Source organism: Salvelinus fontinalis, chromosome 36, assembly GCF_029448725.1.
Source record: "Salvelinus fontinalis isolate EN_2023a chromosome 36, ASM2944872v1, whole genome shotgun sequence".
Lineage (NCBI taxonomy): Eukaryota > Metazoa > Chordata > Actinopteri > Salmoniformes > Salmonidae > Salvelinus > Salvelinus fontinalis.
The window spans coordinates 23541795-23564440 of record NC_074700.1 but is presented as its reverse complement, the minus strand read 5'-3'; the positions used below and the strand labels follow the sequence as shown (position 1 = coordinate 23564440).

Below are 22646 nucleotides of genomic sequence, written 5' to 3'. Positions count from 1 at the left end.
GTTAGTTGAGCGATTCTTGGAGGAACCTTTAATATTTTAACGTACAGTAGCAAACTAGAGCCGTGGCTTAGCCGACCATCCAACTGTGAGCAAGAACATCATGCAGAAACAACCTGCCTACCGTCCAACTGTGAGCAAGAACATCATGCAGAAACAACCTGCCGACCATCCAACTGTGAGCAAGAACATCATGCAGAAATAACCTGCCGACCATCCAACTGTGAGCAAGAACATCATGCAGAAATAACCTGCCGACCATCCAACTGTGAGCAAGGACATCATGCAGAAACAACCTGCCGACCATCCAACTGTGAGCAAGAACATCATGCAGAAACAACCTGCCTACCGTCCAACTGTGAGCAAGAACATCATGCAGAAACAACCTGCCGACCATCCAACTGTGAGCAAGGATATCATGCAGAAACAACCTGCCGACCATCCAACTGTGAGGAAGAACATCATGCAGAAACAACCTGCCGACCATCCAACTGTGAGCAAGAACATCCATAGCGGCGGGAAGTAGGGGTGCTTAAGGTTGTTACAGCACCTCCTGAAAAATCTGAATAAAATGAGTTATTATTTCACTGGGCCTTTACTAGTCCTGTATTAGTGGAATGATACAGCAGGTTGTAACACCGGGCCTTTACTTAGTTTAGTTTAGTTTATTAATTTGACCATTTAAAAAAAAACAAGCACACATAAAACTTAAAAGCCATACATGCACATGAATAAAATCATCGAGGATAACACACAATAAAGTCTGGGACTTATTTCCATTGTGGTCCTCTTGAGACAAGATGGCTAGACAGGATCCAACACAGTATGGCAGTGAAATAATACAACAAAAACAGAGAAGAAGAACATCTATCTCATCATTCCAGTTACATCATAGGGGTTATTCATATGGGCACAGAGGACATCAAACATATTTTTACTTTATTTTTAAAGCTGTCCAGAGAGGATGTTGTTTTTATTGGCAGAGGCAACTCATTCCATTCTGAGGCTCCAGTATACAAGAAAGTACCTTTCCCAGCATTACTCCTGAACCTGTATAAGCACACATCAGCAACACCTGATCTGGTGCTGTGATTGTGTGCATCCCTAACAAGAGGAAAGTAATCACTTAGATATCTGGGCGCAGGACCATAAATACTCCTGTAAACCAAACCTAGTCTAATCTGGGACACCCTCAACAGGCAGCCAGTTTAGTTCCTGAAAGCAGCTCCTGCCTATGTGAGTACGTGGACTCACCTTCAATACTACCCTGATCAACTTATTCTGGGCTATCTGGAGCTTCCCCTTCATACGTTTAGATAAGCCCCCAAACCAGAAATTACTAGCATAGTCAAAATGGCATTGAATGAGGGCAGTAGCTAGCACTTTCATGTAGTCCTTATCAAGCAGCTTGGACTTTCTAGCCAAAAACTTAATCCTGGCATTAACCTTCCCTAGCACCTTATTGGCCATGCTCACACCTCCCAAGCTTCCATCAAGGATACATCCCAGGTAGCTAACAGAGGTTTTAGTAGTCAGCACCTCACCCCCTAACTCCACTCTGATTTCAGACGACCTACACAATTTAGGTCAGGATCCAAAAAGAATTGCTTCAGTTTTCCCTAAGTGCAGAGATAGCTTATTATCTCCAAGCCATTTGCTAATGTTAGTAAGCTCTGTGCTAAGTATGCTCTCCAACATAGTTTTACTTTTGTGAGACACCAGAAGTGTAGAGTCATCTGCATAAAGAAAAAGACGGCAATAATAAGCATCTTTCATATCATTAATATACAATAAAAACAGCAGAGGCCCAAGCACGCTCCCCTGCGGAACGCCACAACTCATTGGTTTTGCCTGATACAGTGAACCATTAACCTCTACTACTTGCTCCCTTCCTGATAAATATGACTTTACCCAGCTTAGAGGGATACTGCTTAACCCCAGTGCCTCCAGTTTGGAGATTAGGAGACAGTGGCTAACTGTATCAAAGGCCTTCTGTAGGTCAAGCAGTACCATTCCACACAGATTTCCCTCATCAATCTCTTTCCTGATGAAGTCAGTCAAGTAAAGTAGACATGAATCAGTGGAGTATGTTTTTCTAAAACCCGACTGAAAATCATACATTAGACCATGTTTGTTAACATATTCATACATTTGCTCATGTACAATTCTCTCCAAGATCTTTGATGCTACACAGAGGATATATACAGGCCTATACTTCCCAGGGTCAGACTTTATCCTCTTCTTATACAGAGGTAAAACTTTAGCTTGTTTCATGTCCCTGGGAAAGGTGCCTTGTTCAAGAGAGAGATTAACAATATGCGTAATACAAGGGCCAATTTGCTCAGCAGAATCTATTAGAAACCTTGCAGGAATATTACTGGTCCTGTATTAGTGGAACGATACAGCAGGTTGTAACACTGGGCCTTTACTAGTCCTGTATTAGTGGAACGATACAGCAGGTTGTAACACTGGGCCTTTACTAGTCCTGTATTAGTGGAACGATACAGCAGGTTGTAACACTGGGCCTTTACTAGTCCTGTATTAGTGGAACGATACAGCAGGTTGTAACACTGGGCCTTTACTAGTCCTGTATTAGTGGAACGATACAGCAGGTTGTACACTGGGCCTTTACTAGTCCTGTTTTAGTGGAACGATACAGCAGGTTGTACACTGGGCCTTTACTAGTCCTGTTTTAGTGGAACGATACAGCAGGTTGTAACACTGGGCCTTTACTAGTCCTGTATTAGTGGAACGATACAGCAGGTTGTAACACTGGGCCTTTACTAGTCCTGTATTAGTGGAACGATACAGCAGGTTGTAACACTGGGCCTTTACTAGTCCTGTATTAGTGGAACGATACAGCAGGTTGTACACTGGGCCTTTACTAGTCCTGTTTTAGTGGAACGATACAGCAGGTTGTAACACTGGGCCTTTACTAGTCCTGTTTTAGTGGAACGATACAGCAGGTTGTAACACTGGGCCTTTACTAGTCCTGTATTAGTGGAACGATACAGCAGGTTGTAACACTGGGCCTTTACTAGTCCTGTATTAGTGGAACGATACACCAGGTTGTAACACTGGGCCTTTACTAGTCCTGTATTAGTGGAACGATACAGCAGGTTGTAACACTGGGCCTTTACTAGTCCCGTTTTAGTGGAACGATGTAACAGGTTGTAACACTGGGTCTTTACTAGTCCTGTATTAGTGGAACAATATAGCCGTTTCAGAACCTCCAACCCAAACTACTTCCTGTGGCTATGAGAAATCATGCAGAAACAACTTTTCTACCATCCAACCGTGAGCAAGAACATCATGCAGAAACAACCCCACGGTCTACTCTTCTGCTCCATCCCCCATCATGCTTTTCTGATGGAGTTTCCTTACTGGACAGGTTTACCTGAGGAGGAATTGACATTTCACTGAGGATAACAGAGGGAAAACGAGTGAAGGGTTTAACAACGGGTTGTAGACAGCGGTGTGTGTGTGTGTGTGCGTGTGCGTGTGCGTGTGCGCGTGCGCGTGCGCGTGCGTGTTGTGTGGTCGATTGATTAGAAGGGCACTGCTGAGAGGTAGATGTGTGTTGGTGTGATGCTAGTTATGTTGCATTTGGTGATTTTGTGTGTGTGTGTGTGTTTGTGTGTGTGTGTGTGTGTGTGTGTGTGTGTGTGTGTGTGTGTGTGTGTGTGTGTGTGTGTGTGTGTGTGTGTGTGTGTGTGTGTACAGTGGATTCAGAAAGTATTCAGACCCTTTCCCTTTTCCCACATTTTGTTACGTTACAGCCTTATTCTAAAATTGATTTTTTTTAAACATCAATGTACACACAATACCCCATAATGAATAAGCAAAAACAGGTTTTAAATGTTTGCAAATGTATTAAAAATTAAAAACCTGAAAATAGTTGTGCTAGTTGTGAAAATAGTCCCCATCCAACGTGACATACACTACCGGTCCAAAGTTTTAGAACACCTACTCTTTCAAGGGTTTTTCTTTATTTTTACTAATTTCTACATTGTAGAATAATAGTGAAGCCATCAAAACTATGAAATAACACATATTGAATCATGTAGTAACCAAAAAAGTCTTAAACAAATCAAAATATATTTTACATTTGAGATTCTTCAAATAGGTACCCTTTGTTTGGATGACAGCTGTGGCAGAAGAATCAGATGCATTTGAGCCATTCAGTTGTGTTGTGACCAGTCCATATAATGGCAAGAACATGTCAAATAAGCAAAGAGAAATGACAGTCCATCATTATTTTAAGACATGAAGGTCAGTCAATCCTGAACATTTCAAGAACTTTTAAAGTTTCTTCAAGTGCAGTCGCAAAAACCATCAAGCGATATAATGAAACTGACTCTCATGAGGACCGCCACAGGAATGGAAGACCCATAGTTACCTCTGCTGCAGAGGATAAGTTCATTAGAGTTACCAGCCTCAGAAATTGCAGCCCAAATAAATGCTTCACGGAGTAACAGACACATCTCAACATCAACTGTTCAGAGGAGGCTGTGTGAATCAGGCCAACGAAACCACTACTAAAGGACACCAATAAGAAGAAGAGACTTGTTTGGGCCAAGAAACACAAGCAATGGACATCAGACCGGTGGAAATTTGGTCTGGAGTCCAATTTTAAGATTTTTGGTTCCAATCGCCGTGTCTTTTATTTGCCTCCACAATCCCTCGACCTCAACCAAATTGAGATAGTTTGGGATGAGTCAGACCGCAGAATTAAGTTAAAGCAGCTAACAAGTGCTCACCATATATCGGAACTCCTTCAAGACTGTTGGAAAAGCATTCCAGGTGAAGCTGGTTGAGAGAATGCCAAGAGTGTGCAAAGCTGTTATCAAGGCAAAGGGTGGCTATTTGAAGAATCTCAAATATAAAATATATTTTGATTTTTTCAAACACTTTTTTGGGTTACTACATGTGAATTACTATATGTGTTATTTCATAGTTTTGATGTCTTCACTATTATTCTACAATGTAGAAAATAGTAAAAACGAAGAAAACCCTTGAATGAGTTATAAAAGCCTTTCTATAGCTACAATTGAGGAGTACCAAGATGGCTGCGCAGTGGCTTCAATTCAGTCATCCTGGGTTTATACACATTGTTGGCGGCACCATGTCTGTGCATGCCAGTTGATGGAAAAGTACCAGAGAGAAAAAGAGAGAGAGCGAGAGAGAGAGAGAGAGAGAGTTGGGGTCTGGTGGGGCGAGACAGTGTTTTCTCTGTCTCATGCAGGCGTCCGGCTTCTCTCTCTCTCCCCCTCACTCCCTCCCTCCCTGCCGCCGCTTCTCCAGCTCAGACTCATCTCCCATTGACAGATTATCAGAAATGTCCGGCACTGCTTCACCGCGTCAGCTAGAAGCCTCATTCCCCCTGGGGCCAAATAACACTAACTGTCCATGTATGCGTGGGGCTGAGAACACACACACAGACGGAGACAGAGATACACACATGGACGGAGACACACGCACACACACATACAAACAGTCTTTAACTGCCCAAGCTTCTCTGCACCTTTCTGGGATCACATTCCAACGACCTGAGCCCTCCGCTCCTCTCGCCCGTATCACTCGTCTCGCCACGTTATTTTCCCAAGCCTGGAGAAATGTGTTTGTTTTCCGAGTGAGACTGTGTTTTCCGAGGAATCGAAAGAGGTTACCAAAGGGATTAGAGGGGTAGGGGGTTGGTAGAGAGGAGTGGGAGGGGGACAGATGCCAGTCTCCTAATTCCGTGCCACATGCAAACTGGTGCCAAACTGGACGGGCAAAGTGGCCTGGCATCCTGACAATGACCAGACCAGAAACTACACTAGTGCTGTCTGTGGTTAGGGGTCGTCTTGTCTGTGTGGTTAGGGGTTGTGTTGTCTGTGTGGTTAGGGGTCCTGTTGTCTGTGTGGTTAGGGGTTGTGTTGTCTGTGTGGTTAGGGGTCCTGTTGTCTGTGTGGTTAGGGGTCATGTTGTCTGTGTGGTTAAGGGTCGTGTTGTCTATATTTTTCCTGACCAAGAACCCCTGTGGTCAAAACACTAGGATGTGATTGTTAAAAGGTATACATTCCTAGAAATAAAGGTGTTATCCTGAACCCATAGGAGAACCATTTGAACAACCCTTTTTGCTTCCAGGTAGAACCATTTTGGTTCCTGGTAGAACCCTTTTGGTTTCCATGTAGGACCCTTTCCACAGAGGGTTCCACATGGAACCTACGTGGAACCAAAAATGATTCTCCCTTGAACAAAAAATGGTTATCCTACGGGGACATCCGAAGAACCCTTTTGGAACCCTTTTTTCTAACAGTGTATGTCTTGCGTGACCAATACACAATACATTGTGGCTGAAGTGTTGTGAAGCTACTTACTCTGTCCGACCAATACCCATAGATGTAAAAGTCCATCCATTGATGTGAATTACTGGGATGTGGTTGAGTGTCGTGAAGCTTAAAGAACCGAGGTATCTAAACAGTGTGTATGGTTGTGATAGAAACCTCCAGGACTCGAATGGGGAAATTTAAGACCACTAAAGTTCATATACAGTTTGGAGTGATTAACACGATGTTTAGCATATTTATATGCTTTCTATTTCTGCAATACACATGAATTCCAGTTTTCTATTCGTAACACACGGTGCGGGTCGATGGTCACTAGACTTGGTGCTGAATGTTATGCATCATTCTCATATCTGTTGATAGTGATTGATGCCAGACTGGAGGTACAAGGACAGAGGACACACTGATTATTCACTGTTATACATTTTGCTTGGCTAATTATAGCCTAATGTTAGCTAGCTAACATTGATCCTGGTTGGTTAGCTACCTGCAGATTCATGCAGGGTAGTAAAGTCATGAGTGATTATGGTTAATTGTTTAGCTAGCTAGCTAGCTACATGTCTCAACAAAAGACTCCACTATGCAAGTATCCATTTCAATAGAATGTCACTGTGACAACTGTTGATAGACGTAGCTGGTAAATTCGCTCTGGCTATCTACTCCGATTTCCGACCCCGGGTAAGATAGTCTAGCTAGCTACATTTTCAGATAATACAAGTTTCAAATTTTGACATGAAGTCTTTCCATTTCAAGTTAAAGTGTACTGTTAGATAGCTAGCTAACGTTAGCTGGCTGGCTCGCTAGCTAACGTTACATGTATGATCTTATTACTTGTATCTCAGAGCTATTTGCTTTGCTAGTTATAGTCTAATGTTAGCTAGCTAACATTGAACCTGGTTGGTTAGCTACCTGCAGATTCATGCAGGGTAGTAACGTCATGAGTTGGGATTATGGTTCATTGTTTAGCTAGCTACATGTCTTAACAAAAGACTCCACTATGCAAGTGTCCATTGTTATAGAATGGCACTGCGACAACTGTTAGCCAATTAGCTTGGGTGCTTGACTGCTGTTGTTAGGACAGAAGCTCGCATCAACCCTTAAAGAGATTGGCTGAACTAGAGCTTAAGAGGGTGTGAATGATGCTAAATGGGTGTAGACAAAGAAGAGCTCTCCAGTAGGTACCAAAAATATTCAAAGGCCATTTTCTCAAAAGTGAGGTTACAAGGTTATCAACTTTCAAAGCAGAATTGCTTTCCCATTGAAGCTCTGTCTCTGCTTTTATCCAATGTAAAAAACACAATATCAAATTTTTCTATAGTACATAAGACCGAATCAAGGCTCTGAGATACGAATAATAAAATTGTATACGTAGCGTTAGCTAGTGAGCTAGTCAGCTAACATTAACTCGCTAGCTAACAGTACAATTTAACTTGAAATGAAAACGACTTTGTCAAAATTAGAAACATGTAATATCTGAAAATGCAGCTAGCTAGACTATTTTACCCGTATACATCATGGTTGGATGCTTCTCCCTGTCACAGATGCCATGGTTGCCCTTAGTTTGAAAATGTAATCCGGAAACAGGTGTTTTCTCCATCTCCTTAGCTATCATACTCGAATTCCACTGATTTCAAAACTCGTTCCTCGAGAAAGTGGAGAGCAACACTTATGCAGTTTTACTACACGATACATTTAAAAAAAGCTGCATTAGACAGGATTACCTAGACGTACTGACCAGCTCAACTAGACAGAAGCGTGCTATATGGCAGACCACTCTGAACTCATCTCTCGGCATGTCCAGCCCACTCATTATCTCAGCCAATCTTGGTTAGCGGGAAGGTTGCTGACTTTTTCTGTGGCTAAACCAGCTAGGCCCTTAATTTAACAATTTTATTCGAATTTACAGATTGAATACAAGTTTGTTAGGTAGGCACATGAAAGTTCACATGTTCCAGAAGGCATTTATGTACGTAAAAAAATGTATTAAAAAAATATTGCGTTCAAATGGCTCTCGTGACATACGTGACCCGTGACATACGCCTAGTTTCCTGAAATGGGTCACATAATGTATTGACGACATTCAACACTCTCTTTACCTTTATCTTTCTCTCTCTTCCCCATCTCTATCGATCTCTCTCCCTCTCAATCTACTCTCCCTCATTCCTATCCTCTCTCTTCCCCATCTCTATCGATCTCTCTCCCTCTCAATCTACTCTCCCTCATTCCTATCCTCTCTCTTCCCCATCTCTATCGATCTCTCTCCCTCTCAATCTACTCTCCCTCATTCCTATCCTCTCTCTACCCCATCTCTTCATTGAACTATCTCTCTCCCTTGCCTTTTTCCACCTTTCTCTCTCACTCCCTTTCTCTCCTTCATCTTCCTTCTCTAACCCTTTTCCTCTCCTCCATCCCCACTTTCTATTTCCTTTCCTTCCTCCTCCTCCCTTTCTTTCTCCTCCCTCCTCCTCCCTCGCTTCCCCACCAGCTGTAAGGATGAAGATTGAGAACAGCCTGCCCCGCCCCCAGCTCCCCGAGACTCCGCCCCAGACAGGCCTGCAGTTCACCGTGGCGACGGAGGAGGACTTTGATGAGATCATGGCCATAAGCCAAGACATCTACGGAGGGCTGGACTACCTACCGACCCGCTACACCGCCTGGCTATCCGAGTCCAACCGCACTGTCATACTGGCCCGCAAACAGGGCAAAGTGGTAAGAAAAAGTTATAAAGTGTGTCATAAACCTGTTATAGCATGTGTATAAGGGTTCTATTAAGGTGTTATAAGAGTGTTATGAACGCTAACAGGCATGGCTGTCCGAGAGCAACCGCACCGTCATACTGGCACGTAAGCTGGTCAAAGTGGTGAGAAATGGTTATTAAAGAGTGTTATAAATGTGTTATAGCATGTATATAAGGCCATTATAAGGGCTATATTAGAAGCTACCAGTATCTGCTACATTGCCTGGCTGTCTGAGACCAACCTGCCGCCACACTACTGCTTTGCACACAAGCAGGGAAAAGTGTTGTGAGAAGGAGTGACAAAAGCATTACAAGGGTGTTACCATAGAAATAGAATCCATGTTAGAAGAGTTCTAAAGGAACCTGGAGATGAGAAATGTTCTACTTTGGAACCATTGAGAGTTCTATTACCTAGAAACAACCATGAAAAAATGACAAGAAAATTACTCACAAAATGTATTTATTCAGTTATTCATAATCTCCCTTTGTCCCCCCCCCCTTTCCTCCCCATCTCCTTCTCCTGTATCCCTCTCTTCTTCGTTTCTCCCCTCTTCCCCCAACAGATTGCCCTGGAGTCGGTGTGTGTGATTGACGATGGTGAGACCATGCTGGTGGAGGGGTTACGTGTGGCCCCCCAGGAGAGAGGGAAGGGCGTGGCAGGGGTGCTGCTACGGTTCTGCTCCCAACTGGTCAAGTCCAAGTGGCCTGAGGTGAAGGTGACCAGGCTGACCCGCGATGACCAGCTGGGGCCCAAGGACTTCCAGAAGTACCGCCTCATCACCAAACAGGTAGGTATTGGTTGATTATTTAATTGCTTGGTTGATTGGTTAATTGCTTGGTTGATTGGTTAATTGCTTGGTTGATTGGTTAATTGCTACGTTGATTGGTTAATTGATTGATTTGTACCATAAGTCAAGTATTCCAAGTTGTCCATTTTGTTTCTAGTTATTTCTATAGTCCTTATATTTGTGACTAGACTCAGATTTAATTTAAGCCATTATAGCTCAAATCTACTTTTGCAGTTTACAAAGAATTGTCAGGGAAGCATGTTTTACCAAAATTACAGATTTAACCTTTCACAATGCTTAATTATGTGATACATTTGATTCCCAGTCCATTATCCAACCATACAACTCTTTACCCTACGTCATTTCACCACTGCCTCTCTCCCTAAGGGCATACTGCTGGTTCGCTTCAACGCTGAAGATCTCAAGCTCCGGCTCTCCGAACTGGGGCCGGTTGTGACCCTCCCCACCTACTCCGAGGGTACCCCCCAGGGTTCTGACACCCCTCTGGTTCCCCCGGTCCTTCTGGACCTCAACGAGGCCCACCAGATGTTCCTCAACTCGGGCCTGATGTCCGACCTGGTCCCTAACGCTACCATCGTCCAGGACTGGCAGCCGTTCAAGCTCGTGCCCAGCAACATGGTCATTCTTCTGAAGAAGGTAAGATTATAATCACAGGAGGAACACAATGAAAATAAGTCAGTTGACTTTATCATGCTTTAGGATTGCAAAATTCTGGAAACATTCAGAAGACTTTGTGTTTTTAAATCATTGATGAGTTTTTATGTATTGTTATACTCCCATGGCTGAAGCAGCTCTATATGTATTTCAAATTTCTCAAATAAAATGAATGAATTGATTAATTCAAGGACATCGACTGGATGGTGGACGACCGCTGCACCCCCACTGTGGCCAGCCTGTGCACCCACCCCTTCTGGGTTCCCGGAGGTCCTCGCGGAGTTGGGACGGACACGTACTACCTCAACATCGACGTGTTTGGCAAGGACATAGGCCTTGTGCTCCATCAGTTCCTGAGTCACCTGAGGCGCCACGCCACCACCCTGAAGGGGCACGTCATGTGCCAGATGTTCCTGGATCCTCCCATGTGGAAACCCATGGCCGAATTCTGTTGCCAGACACTGAATGTGGAGCTGGTGAAGGAATACACGGAGCAGTGCGTGGTCGAGTCGGATGTCGTGTAGCCCGGAGGAAGAGGGAGGAGGAAGAGGATGAGGAAGAGGAGAGACAAGACGGAGGAAGAAACATGAAAAAATTTGAAAAGTTTCCAGAGACCCAATGAACGAATGAACCTCATGAAATGGAAAAGTTCCCCAAGAAACTTCAGAAGGATTGGCAACAACCTCCCTAAGAAACTATAGCGAAACACCTCAGAAGCTGCATTATATTTGCAATATGTTTGATTTGAACACTACCGCTAACAAAAATATTTTACAAAAAAAAAGGCAGCTACATGAAATACTTTTGACTAATTAGTTTGAATTAGTTTCTCACAGTTTTTTTTACCATTTAGTCATTTACACAAATCTAGCTCTTAACAACAGGATGCTAATGTTAGTTCCTTTAAAAAAGAAAAAAAGAAAAATGCAAGCTAGCTTGGAGAATATCATGCCTTTCAATCTTTTTAATGTAAATATAAAGTATAAATATGTACACATTCTGAATTGCAAATAAGTCTGCACAACTCTTGAGGCACTTTATGAAACCATATGGGCTGTTGTGCTAAAGTGCAAGTGATGACGGGAGGAAGAGAGGAGTCGTTTCACTTTTAGAAATAACAATATAACTGATTTAGAACGCATCACTCCCATGGTAACGGTAGAAATCCTTATGGACCTATTCTATCCAACACCAAATCCCAAAATACTTTCCAACAAACAATAGCTCTTCAGTGAATCTTACAGAGCATTTGAACGCTTATAATTCACACAAAATGGCTGAAATGGAACAGCTATAATTACACTGAAACGGAACGCTTATAACACTAAAACATGGCCAGTTTTGCTTTTAAAACTATTTCATTTTTTTAAACAATTGCTCAGTTGTTATGTTTTTAAGCACTTAATCATATTGCTAATTTATTGTTACTTTTCCTCGTGTACTTGAATGCAACCGTAGTATCTAAAGAGGTAATATATTATCAGCAGAAGCTTTCTGGAGGCTTTCTAATACTTAATGTGCAATCCAAGCTTACTCTATAGTACATTGCTAATAGTGTGAAAAAGGGAGCTGTACTTATTACTTTACAGTATACCACAAAGACTAAAACAATATAACTAATATAGTTCTGATTGACTTAACATTAACAACATTGTTCAGTAGCTAGAGAAATATTTCCATGGTAAATTTCACCATCGCAAATATTAGCTGACAACCTTTGTAAAGATTGAATTGTAGTCCCTCATCAACATAGACTCAGTCATCAGACATGCTGTGAAACAGCCCTCTGAAACCATTTTAAGCTTCGTAGCCACTCTAAGATGCTTCATAACCCCTCTACGAAGCTCCATAGCTACCCTAAGAAGCTTCATACGCTTTGGGACATGATCAGAGCTCAGCTAAGCAAATGGGACACCCTTTGCTCTCGAAGGTTTCATAACCACTTTACTAAGCTTCGTAGCCACTCTAAGATGCTTCATAACCACTCTACTAAGCTTCATAGCCACTCTAAGAAGCTTTATAAGCTTTCGGCTCTTGAACGTTCCCTTTAAGACATGATGCCCTTGACACGACGTAGCACTGAACGAGCCTACATTGCAACCCCCAACTTGAAACTAAAACCACTACAGATCAGTTACTGGCCACTTCATTGACTCCAACCTGCCCTCGTTGTAAAAGGGACCTTGTTGTAAAGGATGAAATGGACGGAGGAAGAGAATACCTTTTTATTTTTTGGTAGACTGATCAGTGACTCTGACTCTAAAGGATGAACGCACTCACCCATGATAAATGACGGATTTAGGACTGGATCGATATCGGACGATGGATGAGATGCCTGGAGAAAGTGGAATGAAGAATGAAGCAAATTATATACCGGATTCCAAATTCTTCAAAACAACCAACCAATGCTTTGTCAAGGCTGACAATGATTTTCTCAGTTCTCTGAGAAGCACTTCCTATTTTTTTTCACCGATCGAAGAAGCAAACATGGACTGACCCCCCTTTTTTGCTGTGGCGAGTCGTGAGGAAGCCAAAGATGAAGATGAAGATGTGAGTGGCCTGACTCCAGTGGTGAAGAGAAGAAGCAGTACACAGTCATTCCTACACCACCCCACCCTTGTCTCTAAAGGCATTCCCCTACACAACATACGAAACCCCACATGAACCCCCCCAATCAAATAATTTCTAAGAAATTCTCCATAATACGGGAAGGTGGAGCTTTTCCTCACAAGCCCATACAACCTCTCTCTCTTTCCATCTCTCTTCATGAATAGATTGAAGACCAATTTAAAGCCACTGAGTTTAAAACATCACTATTGGCTGGTCAAAGGTAAGGTTCCCTGGATGTACTGTCGTATCCATGCCGACCATCTGGTGTATGTAAATGATCTTAGAGAGCGTGCTTTCCTGCTGCTAGTGTGTGCCCACAAGACCAGATGATTTACTAAACTTATTGTTCAGAAAACCGCCTAGTTAAATTTCTCCCTATTATTTTAAAGCTGGTTTGAACAATTCAGATTTTGACTTCGTAGGCTACGCCACAACACGAGAATAGTCGTTTTGAATTTACCTTGGTGGTGGTTGGACATTTAATGAATAGAGCTCAGTGTATTTAGAAAAGGTCACTGAGATGGGAGAATATGAGCTAATTTGTCTCTCTGATAAGACAGAATACTGTTTAACATTTTAAAAACTCCAGTCCAGTCCACACCCCATATCTGTGTCGGAACGGTCTGTCTGCACGATTGGCAAATGGAAAGCAGTTCTACTGTTACTTTGTGTTCTCCTTATCTCGCCATGGTAAAGATGGAGCTTTCAGTTGTTAAAAGCATCTGAGTGCGAGTGAGGAATGTCATTTTAGAATTCCACAGTGTCAAGGTGGTGTTGGTGTTAGTGGACTTTGCATGGTCACAGACACACAGTGTTGTATTGTATGACTGCCAATATACCCTGCAGAGTCCACAGATCAACTGATCCAATGGCTTTCCAAGACCATATGGCTAAAATGGATACCAGTACACCACAGCCAACCAGGGATACGACAGGTTGGAGGGTATTTGGTTTGAGGTTGAACACAGTCTTTGATATGATGCACACAGACATGTATTAAAAACTAAAAAACTATTCCCACAGCCTCACCACGCCCATGCAATCTATTGCCCAAATGCCCACTACTTACCCACCCAACAACATGTTCAAATCAATGTTGTATCCACTACTACGATAGGGACAAGGTTGTTGTCGTACAAACTGCCTCAGTCCTCAACATACCCATCCAGCAAAGACTATCTCCCCCTACACTCCATCTTCATACGGACTAGACATTATGGTTTTATCTTAATTGTTGTCTGGTGAATTGGTGGTTTGTCACTGTCACCTGGTATATTTCTACATTGTATATTTCTATATTTGACATACAGATATATGCACAGTATTTCAAGGGGATGTGGTTGAAAGGTTGAAATAAGATGCAGTACTGTCGGTGTCTTTTGTCTTGTTCCAGAAGGTATGTTTTGTGTGTTTGAGGGAAAGCTCGAAGGAGAATGTTTGGTAGAGATCCAAGGAGATTTGATTGGTTATAGAGTGCTCCAAATCGGATAATTACGGACTCATTCCAGAATTTAAATAATTCCGGGCACTCTTAAAAGATTATGTAGCAGTACAAGTCATCCACTGTTGTAAAATGGGAACTCTCCTTCCTCCATTGTCCCCCATTCCACACAAACACAGCCGAGAGAAAAATGTTGTTGAACCAACAGCCTTGGGAATAGATATGATGGACAGGGTCTATATTTAAGGGTTTCCTAAAGCACTGTGTATTAGTATGTGACATGCATTTTACATGTGAAAGATACTGTATGGTAATATACTAAACCAGGAGGAGGGTATTTAATGCTCTCCCTTGATGAGGGGTTCTTAACACAATGAGGTTACTGTTACTGCACTGTGCTGCCATTGAGTCGGAGCTCGGTCTGAGGGCTGTAAAGTAAGCACTTTGTTCAGCCGATTCATTGGCTCTCTGCTGCTGTGATAATGGCGGGGAGGGCAGTAGGGCAGCGAGGGAAACCGAAAGGATGTACCATCAGTCATTCATAGTTCTAACTGAACAGCTGTTGTGTTCTGATGTGTTCTGTCGCTCTGTCATCGTCGTCAAGGTCAATGTTAATCAGCCACGGTTATGGAGCAAACATTAGATTGGCCCTATTATTGAATAATTTCTCGTTATGAATCTGATTGCATGCTTAGTTCTGTATTTGCTGATTAAACATAAATATCATATTTTCCCCGCCAAAATATTTATTTTTATTAATTAAGACATTATCGATCTAGTTTGATGTACAAACCGTACTTCATTTGATGGCTGGTTATCATTTAGCTGTGACTCTAATTGTACAAATATATGCAGGTTCTTTGTGTGTCTTTTTTAAAATACTAATTATTTCATCTTATATACCTTGTTTTCCACCCATCCCATTTTTTTCATTTTAATTCCTCACCGCTTTTCACTTTGTTCTTAAAACCGCCACAACATGTAATCTCTTTAAATCTATATTTGGTCATTTTGAATACGGACACACCTACAGTATTATAAACAGCTGGAGCTGAGATGAAGTAGATGAATGAGAGAGGTGCTACAGTTCTTAGCATTTTGTCTGACAGAAAGTGTGCCAGGTGCCATGGTGACGTGGTTGAAACAGATGGGAGGAAGTTCAGAGATGAGCTTGTATTGATAACATAGCCTGATCCCAGATCTGTTTGCGTTTTAGCCAACTCCTCTGTCTATGATAGTCAGACAAATTTGGCTGAAGTACGTACTGATCTCGGACCATTATAGTGGCTAGTCTTAATAGTAGTTATGGCTATGCTTGGTGGTGGAGAAGGGGAGAGTAAACCGAAACCCTCATCCCTCATTTATGAAATGGTGGCGGTGGAGGTCATAAAGATGAGGGGGATGGGGGAAGGAGAGGTCAGGGAGAGAGAGGGAAGGAGGGATGGTGTGGGTGTTGTGGAGGAGGAGATGAGGGAGTTTCTGTCTCTTATTGCAGTACCTAAGAGGCAAAACCAGGGGAGGATGGTTACAGTAGGTTACAGAACCCTGAAAAATTATATGAAGCTTTGTCGCCAAGCTAAGATGCTTTATAGCCACTCTATGAAGCTCCACAGTCTGATCTTTAACCAGCATGCACAGTATGTGGGTAAAAGTTCAGACAAAAACGTGGGGGAGACAGAGATAGCAACAGTAGGGAGAGGTGAATGACAATAGAGGACCAGGCCGGTCAAACTATTTATATCTACTACATTGTTATGTATCCACACTATGTACCCTTCTAGTGTCTAGGGCAGAGCACATGACTTCCTGGTTCTCTAGCTACCCATGGACAGCAGGTGTAAAACACTGATGACAATTTATCACTCACAACGCTGACATTGAGACACTGACTAGACCAGAGCTCTCCAACCCTGTTCCTGGAGAGCTACCCTCCCGTAGCTTTTAATTCAACCCCAGTTGTAACTATCCTGATTTAGCTTATTAACCAGCTGGCTTATTAGAATCAGGTTCGCCGGTTTAGAGTTGGAGTGAAACCCGTGAGGACGGTAGCTCTCCAGGAACAGCGTTGGAGATCCCTGGTCTAGAGTCAGTGTGTCTCAATGTCAGTGTTGTGAGTGATAGATTGTCACCAGTGTTTACAGCTGCTGTCCATGGGTAGCTAGAGAACCAGGAAGTCAAGTTAAAGCTGTTCTGTTTGCAGACTGAGGCTGTGTTCAGAGTGAACATCTATTCCCTACATAGTGCACACTAGGCAATAGTGTGCCATTTGGGACGCACAATCAGTGTCCTTTCCATGCTAAAATACATTTGGCTTATCGTTGAATCCCCTATGGTGAGGTGAGAGCCAGCAAGGTTTGTATTTATATCTATAGACTAACTCCACATGAGATGGAGTTGAAGACCCGTCACCTGCTAATATTAGGATACATGATACAGTAAGGCCCCTTAAACACACACTCACACACACGCACACACACACACACACACTTTATACACAGCCAGGAGAGTCTATTCCTCTCCTAAACTGCTTACTGCTTAGCCAGTGACATTTAAGAGGCTACGACGACAGTTAGCTAGAGTTTCAGCTTTGTGTGTGTGTGGGTGCGTGTGTGTGTGTGTGTGTGTGTGGGTGTATGTGAGTGTGTGTCTGTGTGTGTAATCTGTCGATGTGTCACAGTGTCTGGTTGCACGGCGAGAGACACAGAGACCCTTTTCAGACAGATTTCTCAGCTGGTTGTGAATGGAAAGTCTGCCTGTGTCCCAAATGGCACCATGCTACCAATGTAGGGTACTACTTTTAACTAGGGCCCATAGGGAATAGGGTGAGATTTGGGGCAACAACTCTGCGAAAGAGAGAATGGGGGGAAGGGGCAGAGGAAAAAGAGGGAAGGGGGGTGAGGTTAGGGGAAAGAGAGAGAGAGTTTTTCAGATGCTTGTTGTGGGTTTTGGAGAGAGACAGATGGGTACCTACAGTACTGTCTGGTTTTATGGCCGTTGGAAGCTGCTGCTGGTGAATGTGGTTTTGGCTGGGTGTTTAATAAGGATCTAGGACTGCGTGGAATGGACTCAAGCAGCTGTCTCGTCCAGTCATTGGGATCGAGTAGCCACAAGTAATGTAGATGTACACACACACACACACACGCACTTGCACCATATATAACACACACACACACGCGCACACACACACGCTTGCACATTTAACACATTTAACACATTCAGATTTATTTTTTTCATAATCCTATTTCTCTATATTTTCTAAATGAGTATTAACAGCGACCCTAATGCATGTTTTATTATGGCCTTGTCGACTTCAGAAAGGGCTGATGAATTTATATTTCATTTTGTTCTCGGTTTTTCATCCATTCATTTATTTGTTTATTTCTCCTTCTTTGAACCCTCTGTATTCAGACACATCTTAATCTATGACAAAGATTAGGATCATTTTGTGCCCCCATTTTGTCTGAACCTGGGAAAGGAATCAAGAAGAGAAGCACAAATGAACCCTTGATTGCCTGACTACGAACAAATATAAAGTCTTTGTCAAATTATAAATTCAACTAAAACCACCATCAAAACAAAACTGAAAATAAAACTGGAAAGACAAAACAAAACTGAAAAGGCAGCTGGAATTGACCAGTGGGTACATGCTTTTGAAGTATGTTCTTCTTAATGCCCTGCTTATGGGAAAAACGAAGAAAAAACCCTTGTGAAAGAAAAAAACATCTAATCTTACTACTTGGCCATACTGCACCATGCCGATGCCTCTTTTGTGAACAACTACTGTATTTGTGCTCTTGTGCAATTATCTCTTATGTTACTGTTGATGTGACATACTGTAAGGAACATGGGAGTGGTAGAAACCATAGGAATAGAAACATGGCCGCTGTTACCGTTGATTTGAATGGGAATGGCCGTTCTAGGAATTCTATTTCGATGGGTGAGAAACGCAACTGGACCTTCTACCCTATCAATCTGTGACCATGCATATAGCCCAAGTGTTGTGATAGCTAATCATGCTAACCGTGCTACGTGCATGTTATCCAACCCAAATTATCATCTGACTGTCCTGCATATACAGACAAGTAATATATGTGGTCTGGTCACGTTCATGTGTACATTGTAAATAACCTAAAAGCCTATCTATCCATCTGAAGGGAAGAAAACAAGACACAGCATATTGTAATTTTGTATGTTTGAACAGAGATTTTAGATGCTATATGCAAGATAAAAACCAAACAGTAAAACACTGATTCTGGTTACGTCTCCACACCCACGTTCTGAAAACGTTTTACATGGGGAATGATTTTTCTGTAACACCAGATGTGAAGGGGGGGTAGATTTCTGTGTAACACCAGACATGGTCATTCAGTGGGTTTTCATTCAATTCAATTCAAAGGTATTAGAGCTTTGTGATCAAATAGTCCACCAGCACATTCATTCCTTAGGTGATGTTGAGTGAATACTCTTACTCCGTTTCCTTATTTCTTTCTTCTTCACATCCAAACATGTAAAGAAAAGAAACAGCATACTATGATATTATTCCCTTTATTAGGTGGAATCCACCTGAACACTGGGGGTTTTGGGGTCTGAAGTCGTACCAAAGACTTCTCAGATGGTCTCCCAGGCAACGCGGCAAAGACCCAACTGTCAATCTCTATACTACTGTTATCAGAATCAGCTTTGGTTATCTATGATAACAAGGTCCAAACACAGCTTCTCTGTACGACCTACGATACAAATTCTCCTAAATGTACCTGTGCAAAAGTTGACTGATTCCAATAACTGCTGATCCTGAAAGAGATTTAACAATAATTAGAGATATTTTGAGATTAGATATATCTGGATATGCCGAATAATCAAATTAAACAAACAGACAGCTGAGGTCAAAGACATGGCCACTTTATTTTTCAACAACAAAAAATATTCACACTTACCTTGCCAAGCTTTCACTATAGCGGTCCAACTAAATGACCAATGTCTGATTAAACATACATACCTTATATAGACTTAGGTTAGATGAAAATGCCCAGACCTTGACCCCTGCTCAGAACCACCAAGGTCAAGGGTCATAGAGCAAAGGTTATGGTTCTGGAGTTTTCATTTAGCCCATTTTCCTTGATATGACTGCAGCTTTTGAGTATCCCCTAGAGTTTCACAATTATATACGTACAGTGTAAAATGTATTGTGTGTTGAAGCCTATATGTCATTGACTCACAGTTATAACAGGTTATAACCTACAATCAGGTTACACTGATCGATATATGCTAAAATCACAAGATCCTGTGAGATAAAAGACAGGATGTATATTTATTAATCTCATAACTTTACAGTTTTAAATCATTTTAGTGATGCTTCTTATTGGATTCACAGCTGTGTGTCTGTCGAGGTGGTAAATACAGTGGTCATGCCATTCAAAGGTATGTTGGTAATCTGGAAAATATTTATCTTTTTTTTTCTTGGTCCTTCTATTCATTTTAATATTTTATTTTATACCCAACTTTCTCTGCTTATTCTCAAGCGGTGATTTGGATTTTTTTTTAAATGTTGAAAAAAACAAACATTTTTGTTTTTTAAATGTATTATTATGCTTTTTGATTGTTATTATTTTTCAGTTTTCAGAAGCATATTTTTTTTTTTTGCGACAGATGCAAAACTATTTTAAATACAATACTTAAAAAAAACTACTTTACAATCTACGAGAGATCTATGGGATGTGTTTTTTTTTTCTCCAATTCGGATGCAAAAATGTGTGTATGCTGGGGAGTGACGATGGGTATGGCACAGAAACATGTGGCTAGGTTTACACAGAGTCCAAACACACTCAACATAATACCTAAGAAATGTCTTAAGACAATACGTAAGATGCTAATTAATAAGATATGCATTTTTACTTTGTCTAGGGCAGTACTTATTCCTGTTTTGACCTAATGTTCGAGTTATGCATTTTTTAAAGTTGTCAAAGCTAGACAGGTTCGCTAGTATTATTAACGTTGTATAAATATTAACCTTGTGCTACTATTATTTGTGGGGAAAGTATAGACTTAGGTATGGGGCACAGGGTAGATGATTTTTTTGTGTAAACCTAGCCATATACTTACATGGAATACAATTTTTTGAATGCTTTATAATCATAAAGTGATGGCTACAAACAGGTTAGTAGTAGTATTTACTGATAAAAATATATTTTAAATTTTGCTTGCGTTTATATAATATTGTTGTAGTAGTAGTAATACTGTAAAAACATGTGTACATTTCAACATACCTCCCTTTCTCTCCGTTCTCTGGATAAGTAGTTTAATCAAGGAAATTTTAACATCTACAAACATATAATCCTTATTAAGTGTATATTGCAACATTGTTAAGGACAAAACAGACGTGGAAAACACAGTAACTTTGTTTAACTATAGAAGCTATTGTGAAGTCATTCTAACGTTGTGATGATAACAGTAAAAGTCCAGGCTGTTTATGTATGTAGTAGTATTTGATTAGTATTTTTGTAGTAGTATATTATGAGATGAAGTAATGATGAAAGTAACTAACATGGCAGAAATGCATATTGTTAGAAAATGAAGCTCCGCACTACAGACTGACGCTTTCAGAAGTTCTTTGTTGATTGTTTCTTTATTATTATTTTTGTTCCTTTTTTTTACATTTCTTTTTTTCTTTCTCTGTTCAGATTTCTGCCTTTGTTAGGTGTTGTTAGCTAAAAAGAAAACATTTTTTAAAAACGAAACAACAAGTGCATGTCAGAATGTTAAGCTCTTTCTATATATTAAAAGAGCTCACTTTTTGTGTTAGAGTTACGGAAATTTACAAGGACAAAAAAAAGAAAAGAAAACAAGAAAAATAAAGGTGGGGTGGTGAGATGTGTGTGTTTTACAGGGGCACAAACAAAACGCCAATACAACATGAGAGTTATTACGCATCGCAATGTACAAACACACAAACAGACACAGAATTTTCCCCCAAGCACTTCTAGCCTATCCATGGAACATAAATCTGGCATATATAATTTTCTTTCTTTCTTCACATTTTACATTTACATTTTAAGATAGCTATGATAAGATAGCTAGGTGAGACAGCCACATATATCAATTATAGTAAGTACGTTTAAGAGTGTGTTTACATACAAACACAGTAGAATGTTGTGTGGGTTGTAAGAATCAACGTTAAGTTGACATTTGGGTAAAAACGTTTGTAAACCTTGTCTGAAATGGTGAAACTTAAAGGGGCTTGATGGGTGGATGGTTTCTGAAATGTTGAAGCGAAAAGGGACTTGATGGATACATTACATTATAGTCATTTAGCAGACACTCTTATCCAGAGCTACTTACAGTAGCAATTAAGGTTAATAAGTGCCTTGCTCAAGGGCACATTGGCAGATTCGAACAAGCAACCTTTTGGTTACTGGCCCAATGCTCTTTAACCGATACACTCTTAGAGAAAAGGTTATCGCTATAGGAGAACCCTTTTTGGTTCCAGGTAGAACCCTTTTGGGTTCCATGTAGAACCCTCTATAGAAAGGGTTCTTCATGGAACCCAAAAATGGTTCTACCTGTGAACAAAAATGGTTCTTTGAAGGGTCCTCCTGTGGGGATAGCCAAAAAACCCTTTGAGGTTCTAGATGGCACCTTTTTTCCTAAGAGTGTAGGCTACCAGCGCTGATTGTAATTACTTTAGATATTTCAATGGGAGACAATGTTACTCAAGCAGTTAATATGTGGTAGATTACAGAGATTCACAGGGTTGGGTCGAAACCATGAAAAACCAATATGATTGGATTTTCCCATCAAAGTACCATGAAAAATACGGTGTGGATTTTGGGTCACGCATGCACACACACGCTTACACATTTGCGTCACAACCTTGGCCCTAACACTGGGTTTGACAGAGCCATTACTAAACAACAGTATAGCCAAGCACAATGGTATATATGCCTCAGGGACACGGTCGATGTTGGAACTCAATGTTTAATGCAAATGGAAAAAAGAGGTGGTCGATACACAACAATACAATGGCACAATTACCATATAGCACAAACTGGTACTTATAGGTTATAACATGTTAT

General features: G+C 41.3%; 1 protein-coding gene across 1 annotated transcript in view; it reads left to right on the top strand.

The window, feature by feature from the left end:
* The window catches only part of LOC129835483 (histidine N-acetyltransferase-like), a 37548-nt gene extending 16106 nt beyond the window's left edge, over nt 1-21442 (top strand). Inside the window, exons 2-5 of the mRNA XM_055901121.1 lie at nt 8812-9035; nt 9627-9851; nt 10239-10508; nt 10718-21442. Of these exons, the coding sequence (XP_055757096.1) occupies nt 8820-9035; nt 9627-9851; nt 10239-10508; nt 10718-11050 (1044 nt within the window). The 5' untranslated portion in view covers nt 8812-8819 and the 3' untranslated portion in view covers nt 11051-21442. The remainder of the gene's footprint in view (nt 1-8811; nt 9036-9626; nt 9852-10238; nt 10509-10717) is intronic.
* The last annotated feature ends 1204 nt before the right edge of the window (nt 21443-22646 follow it).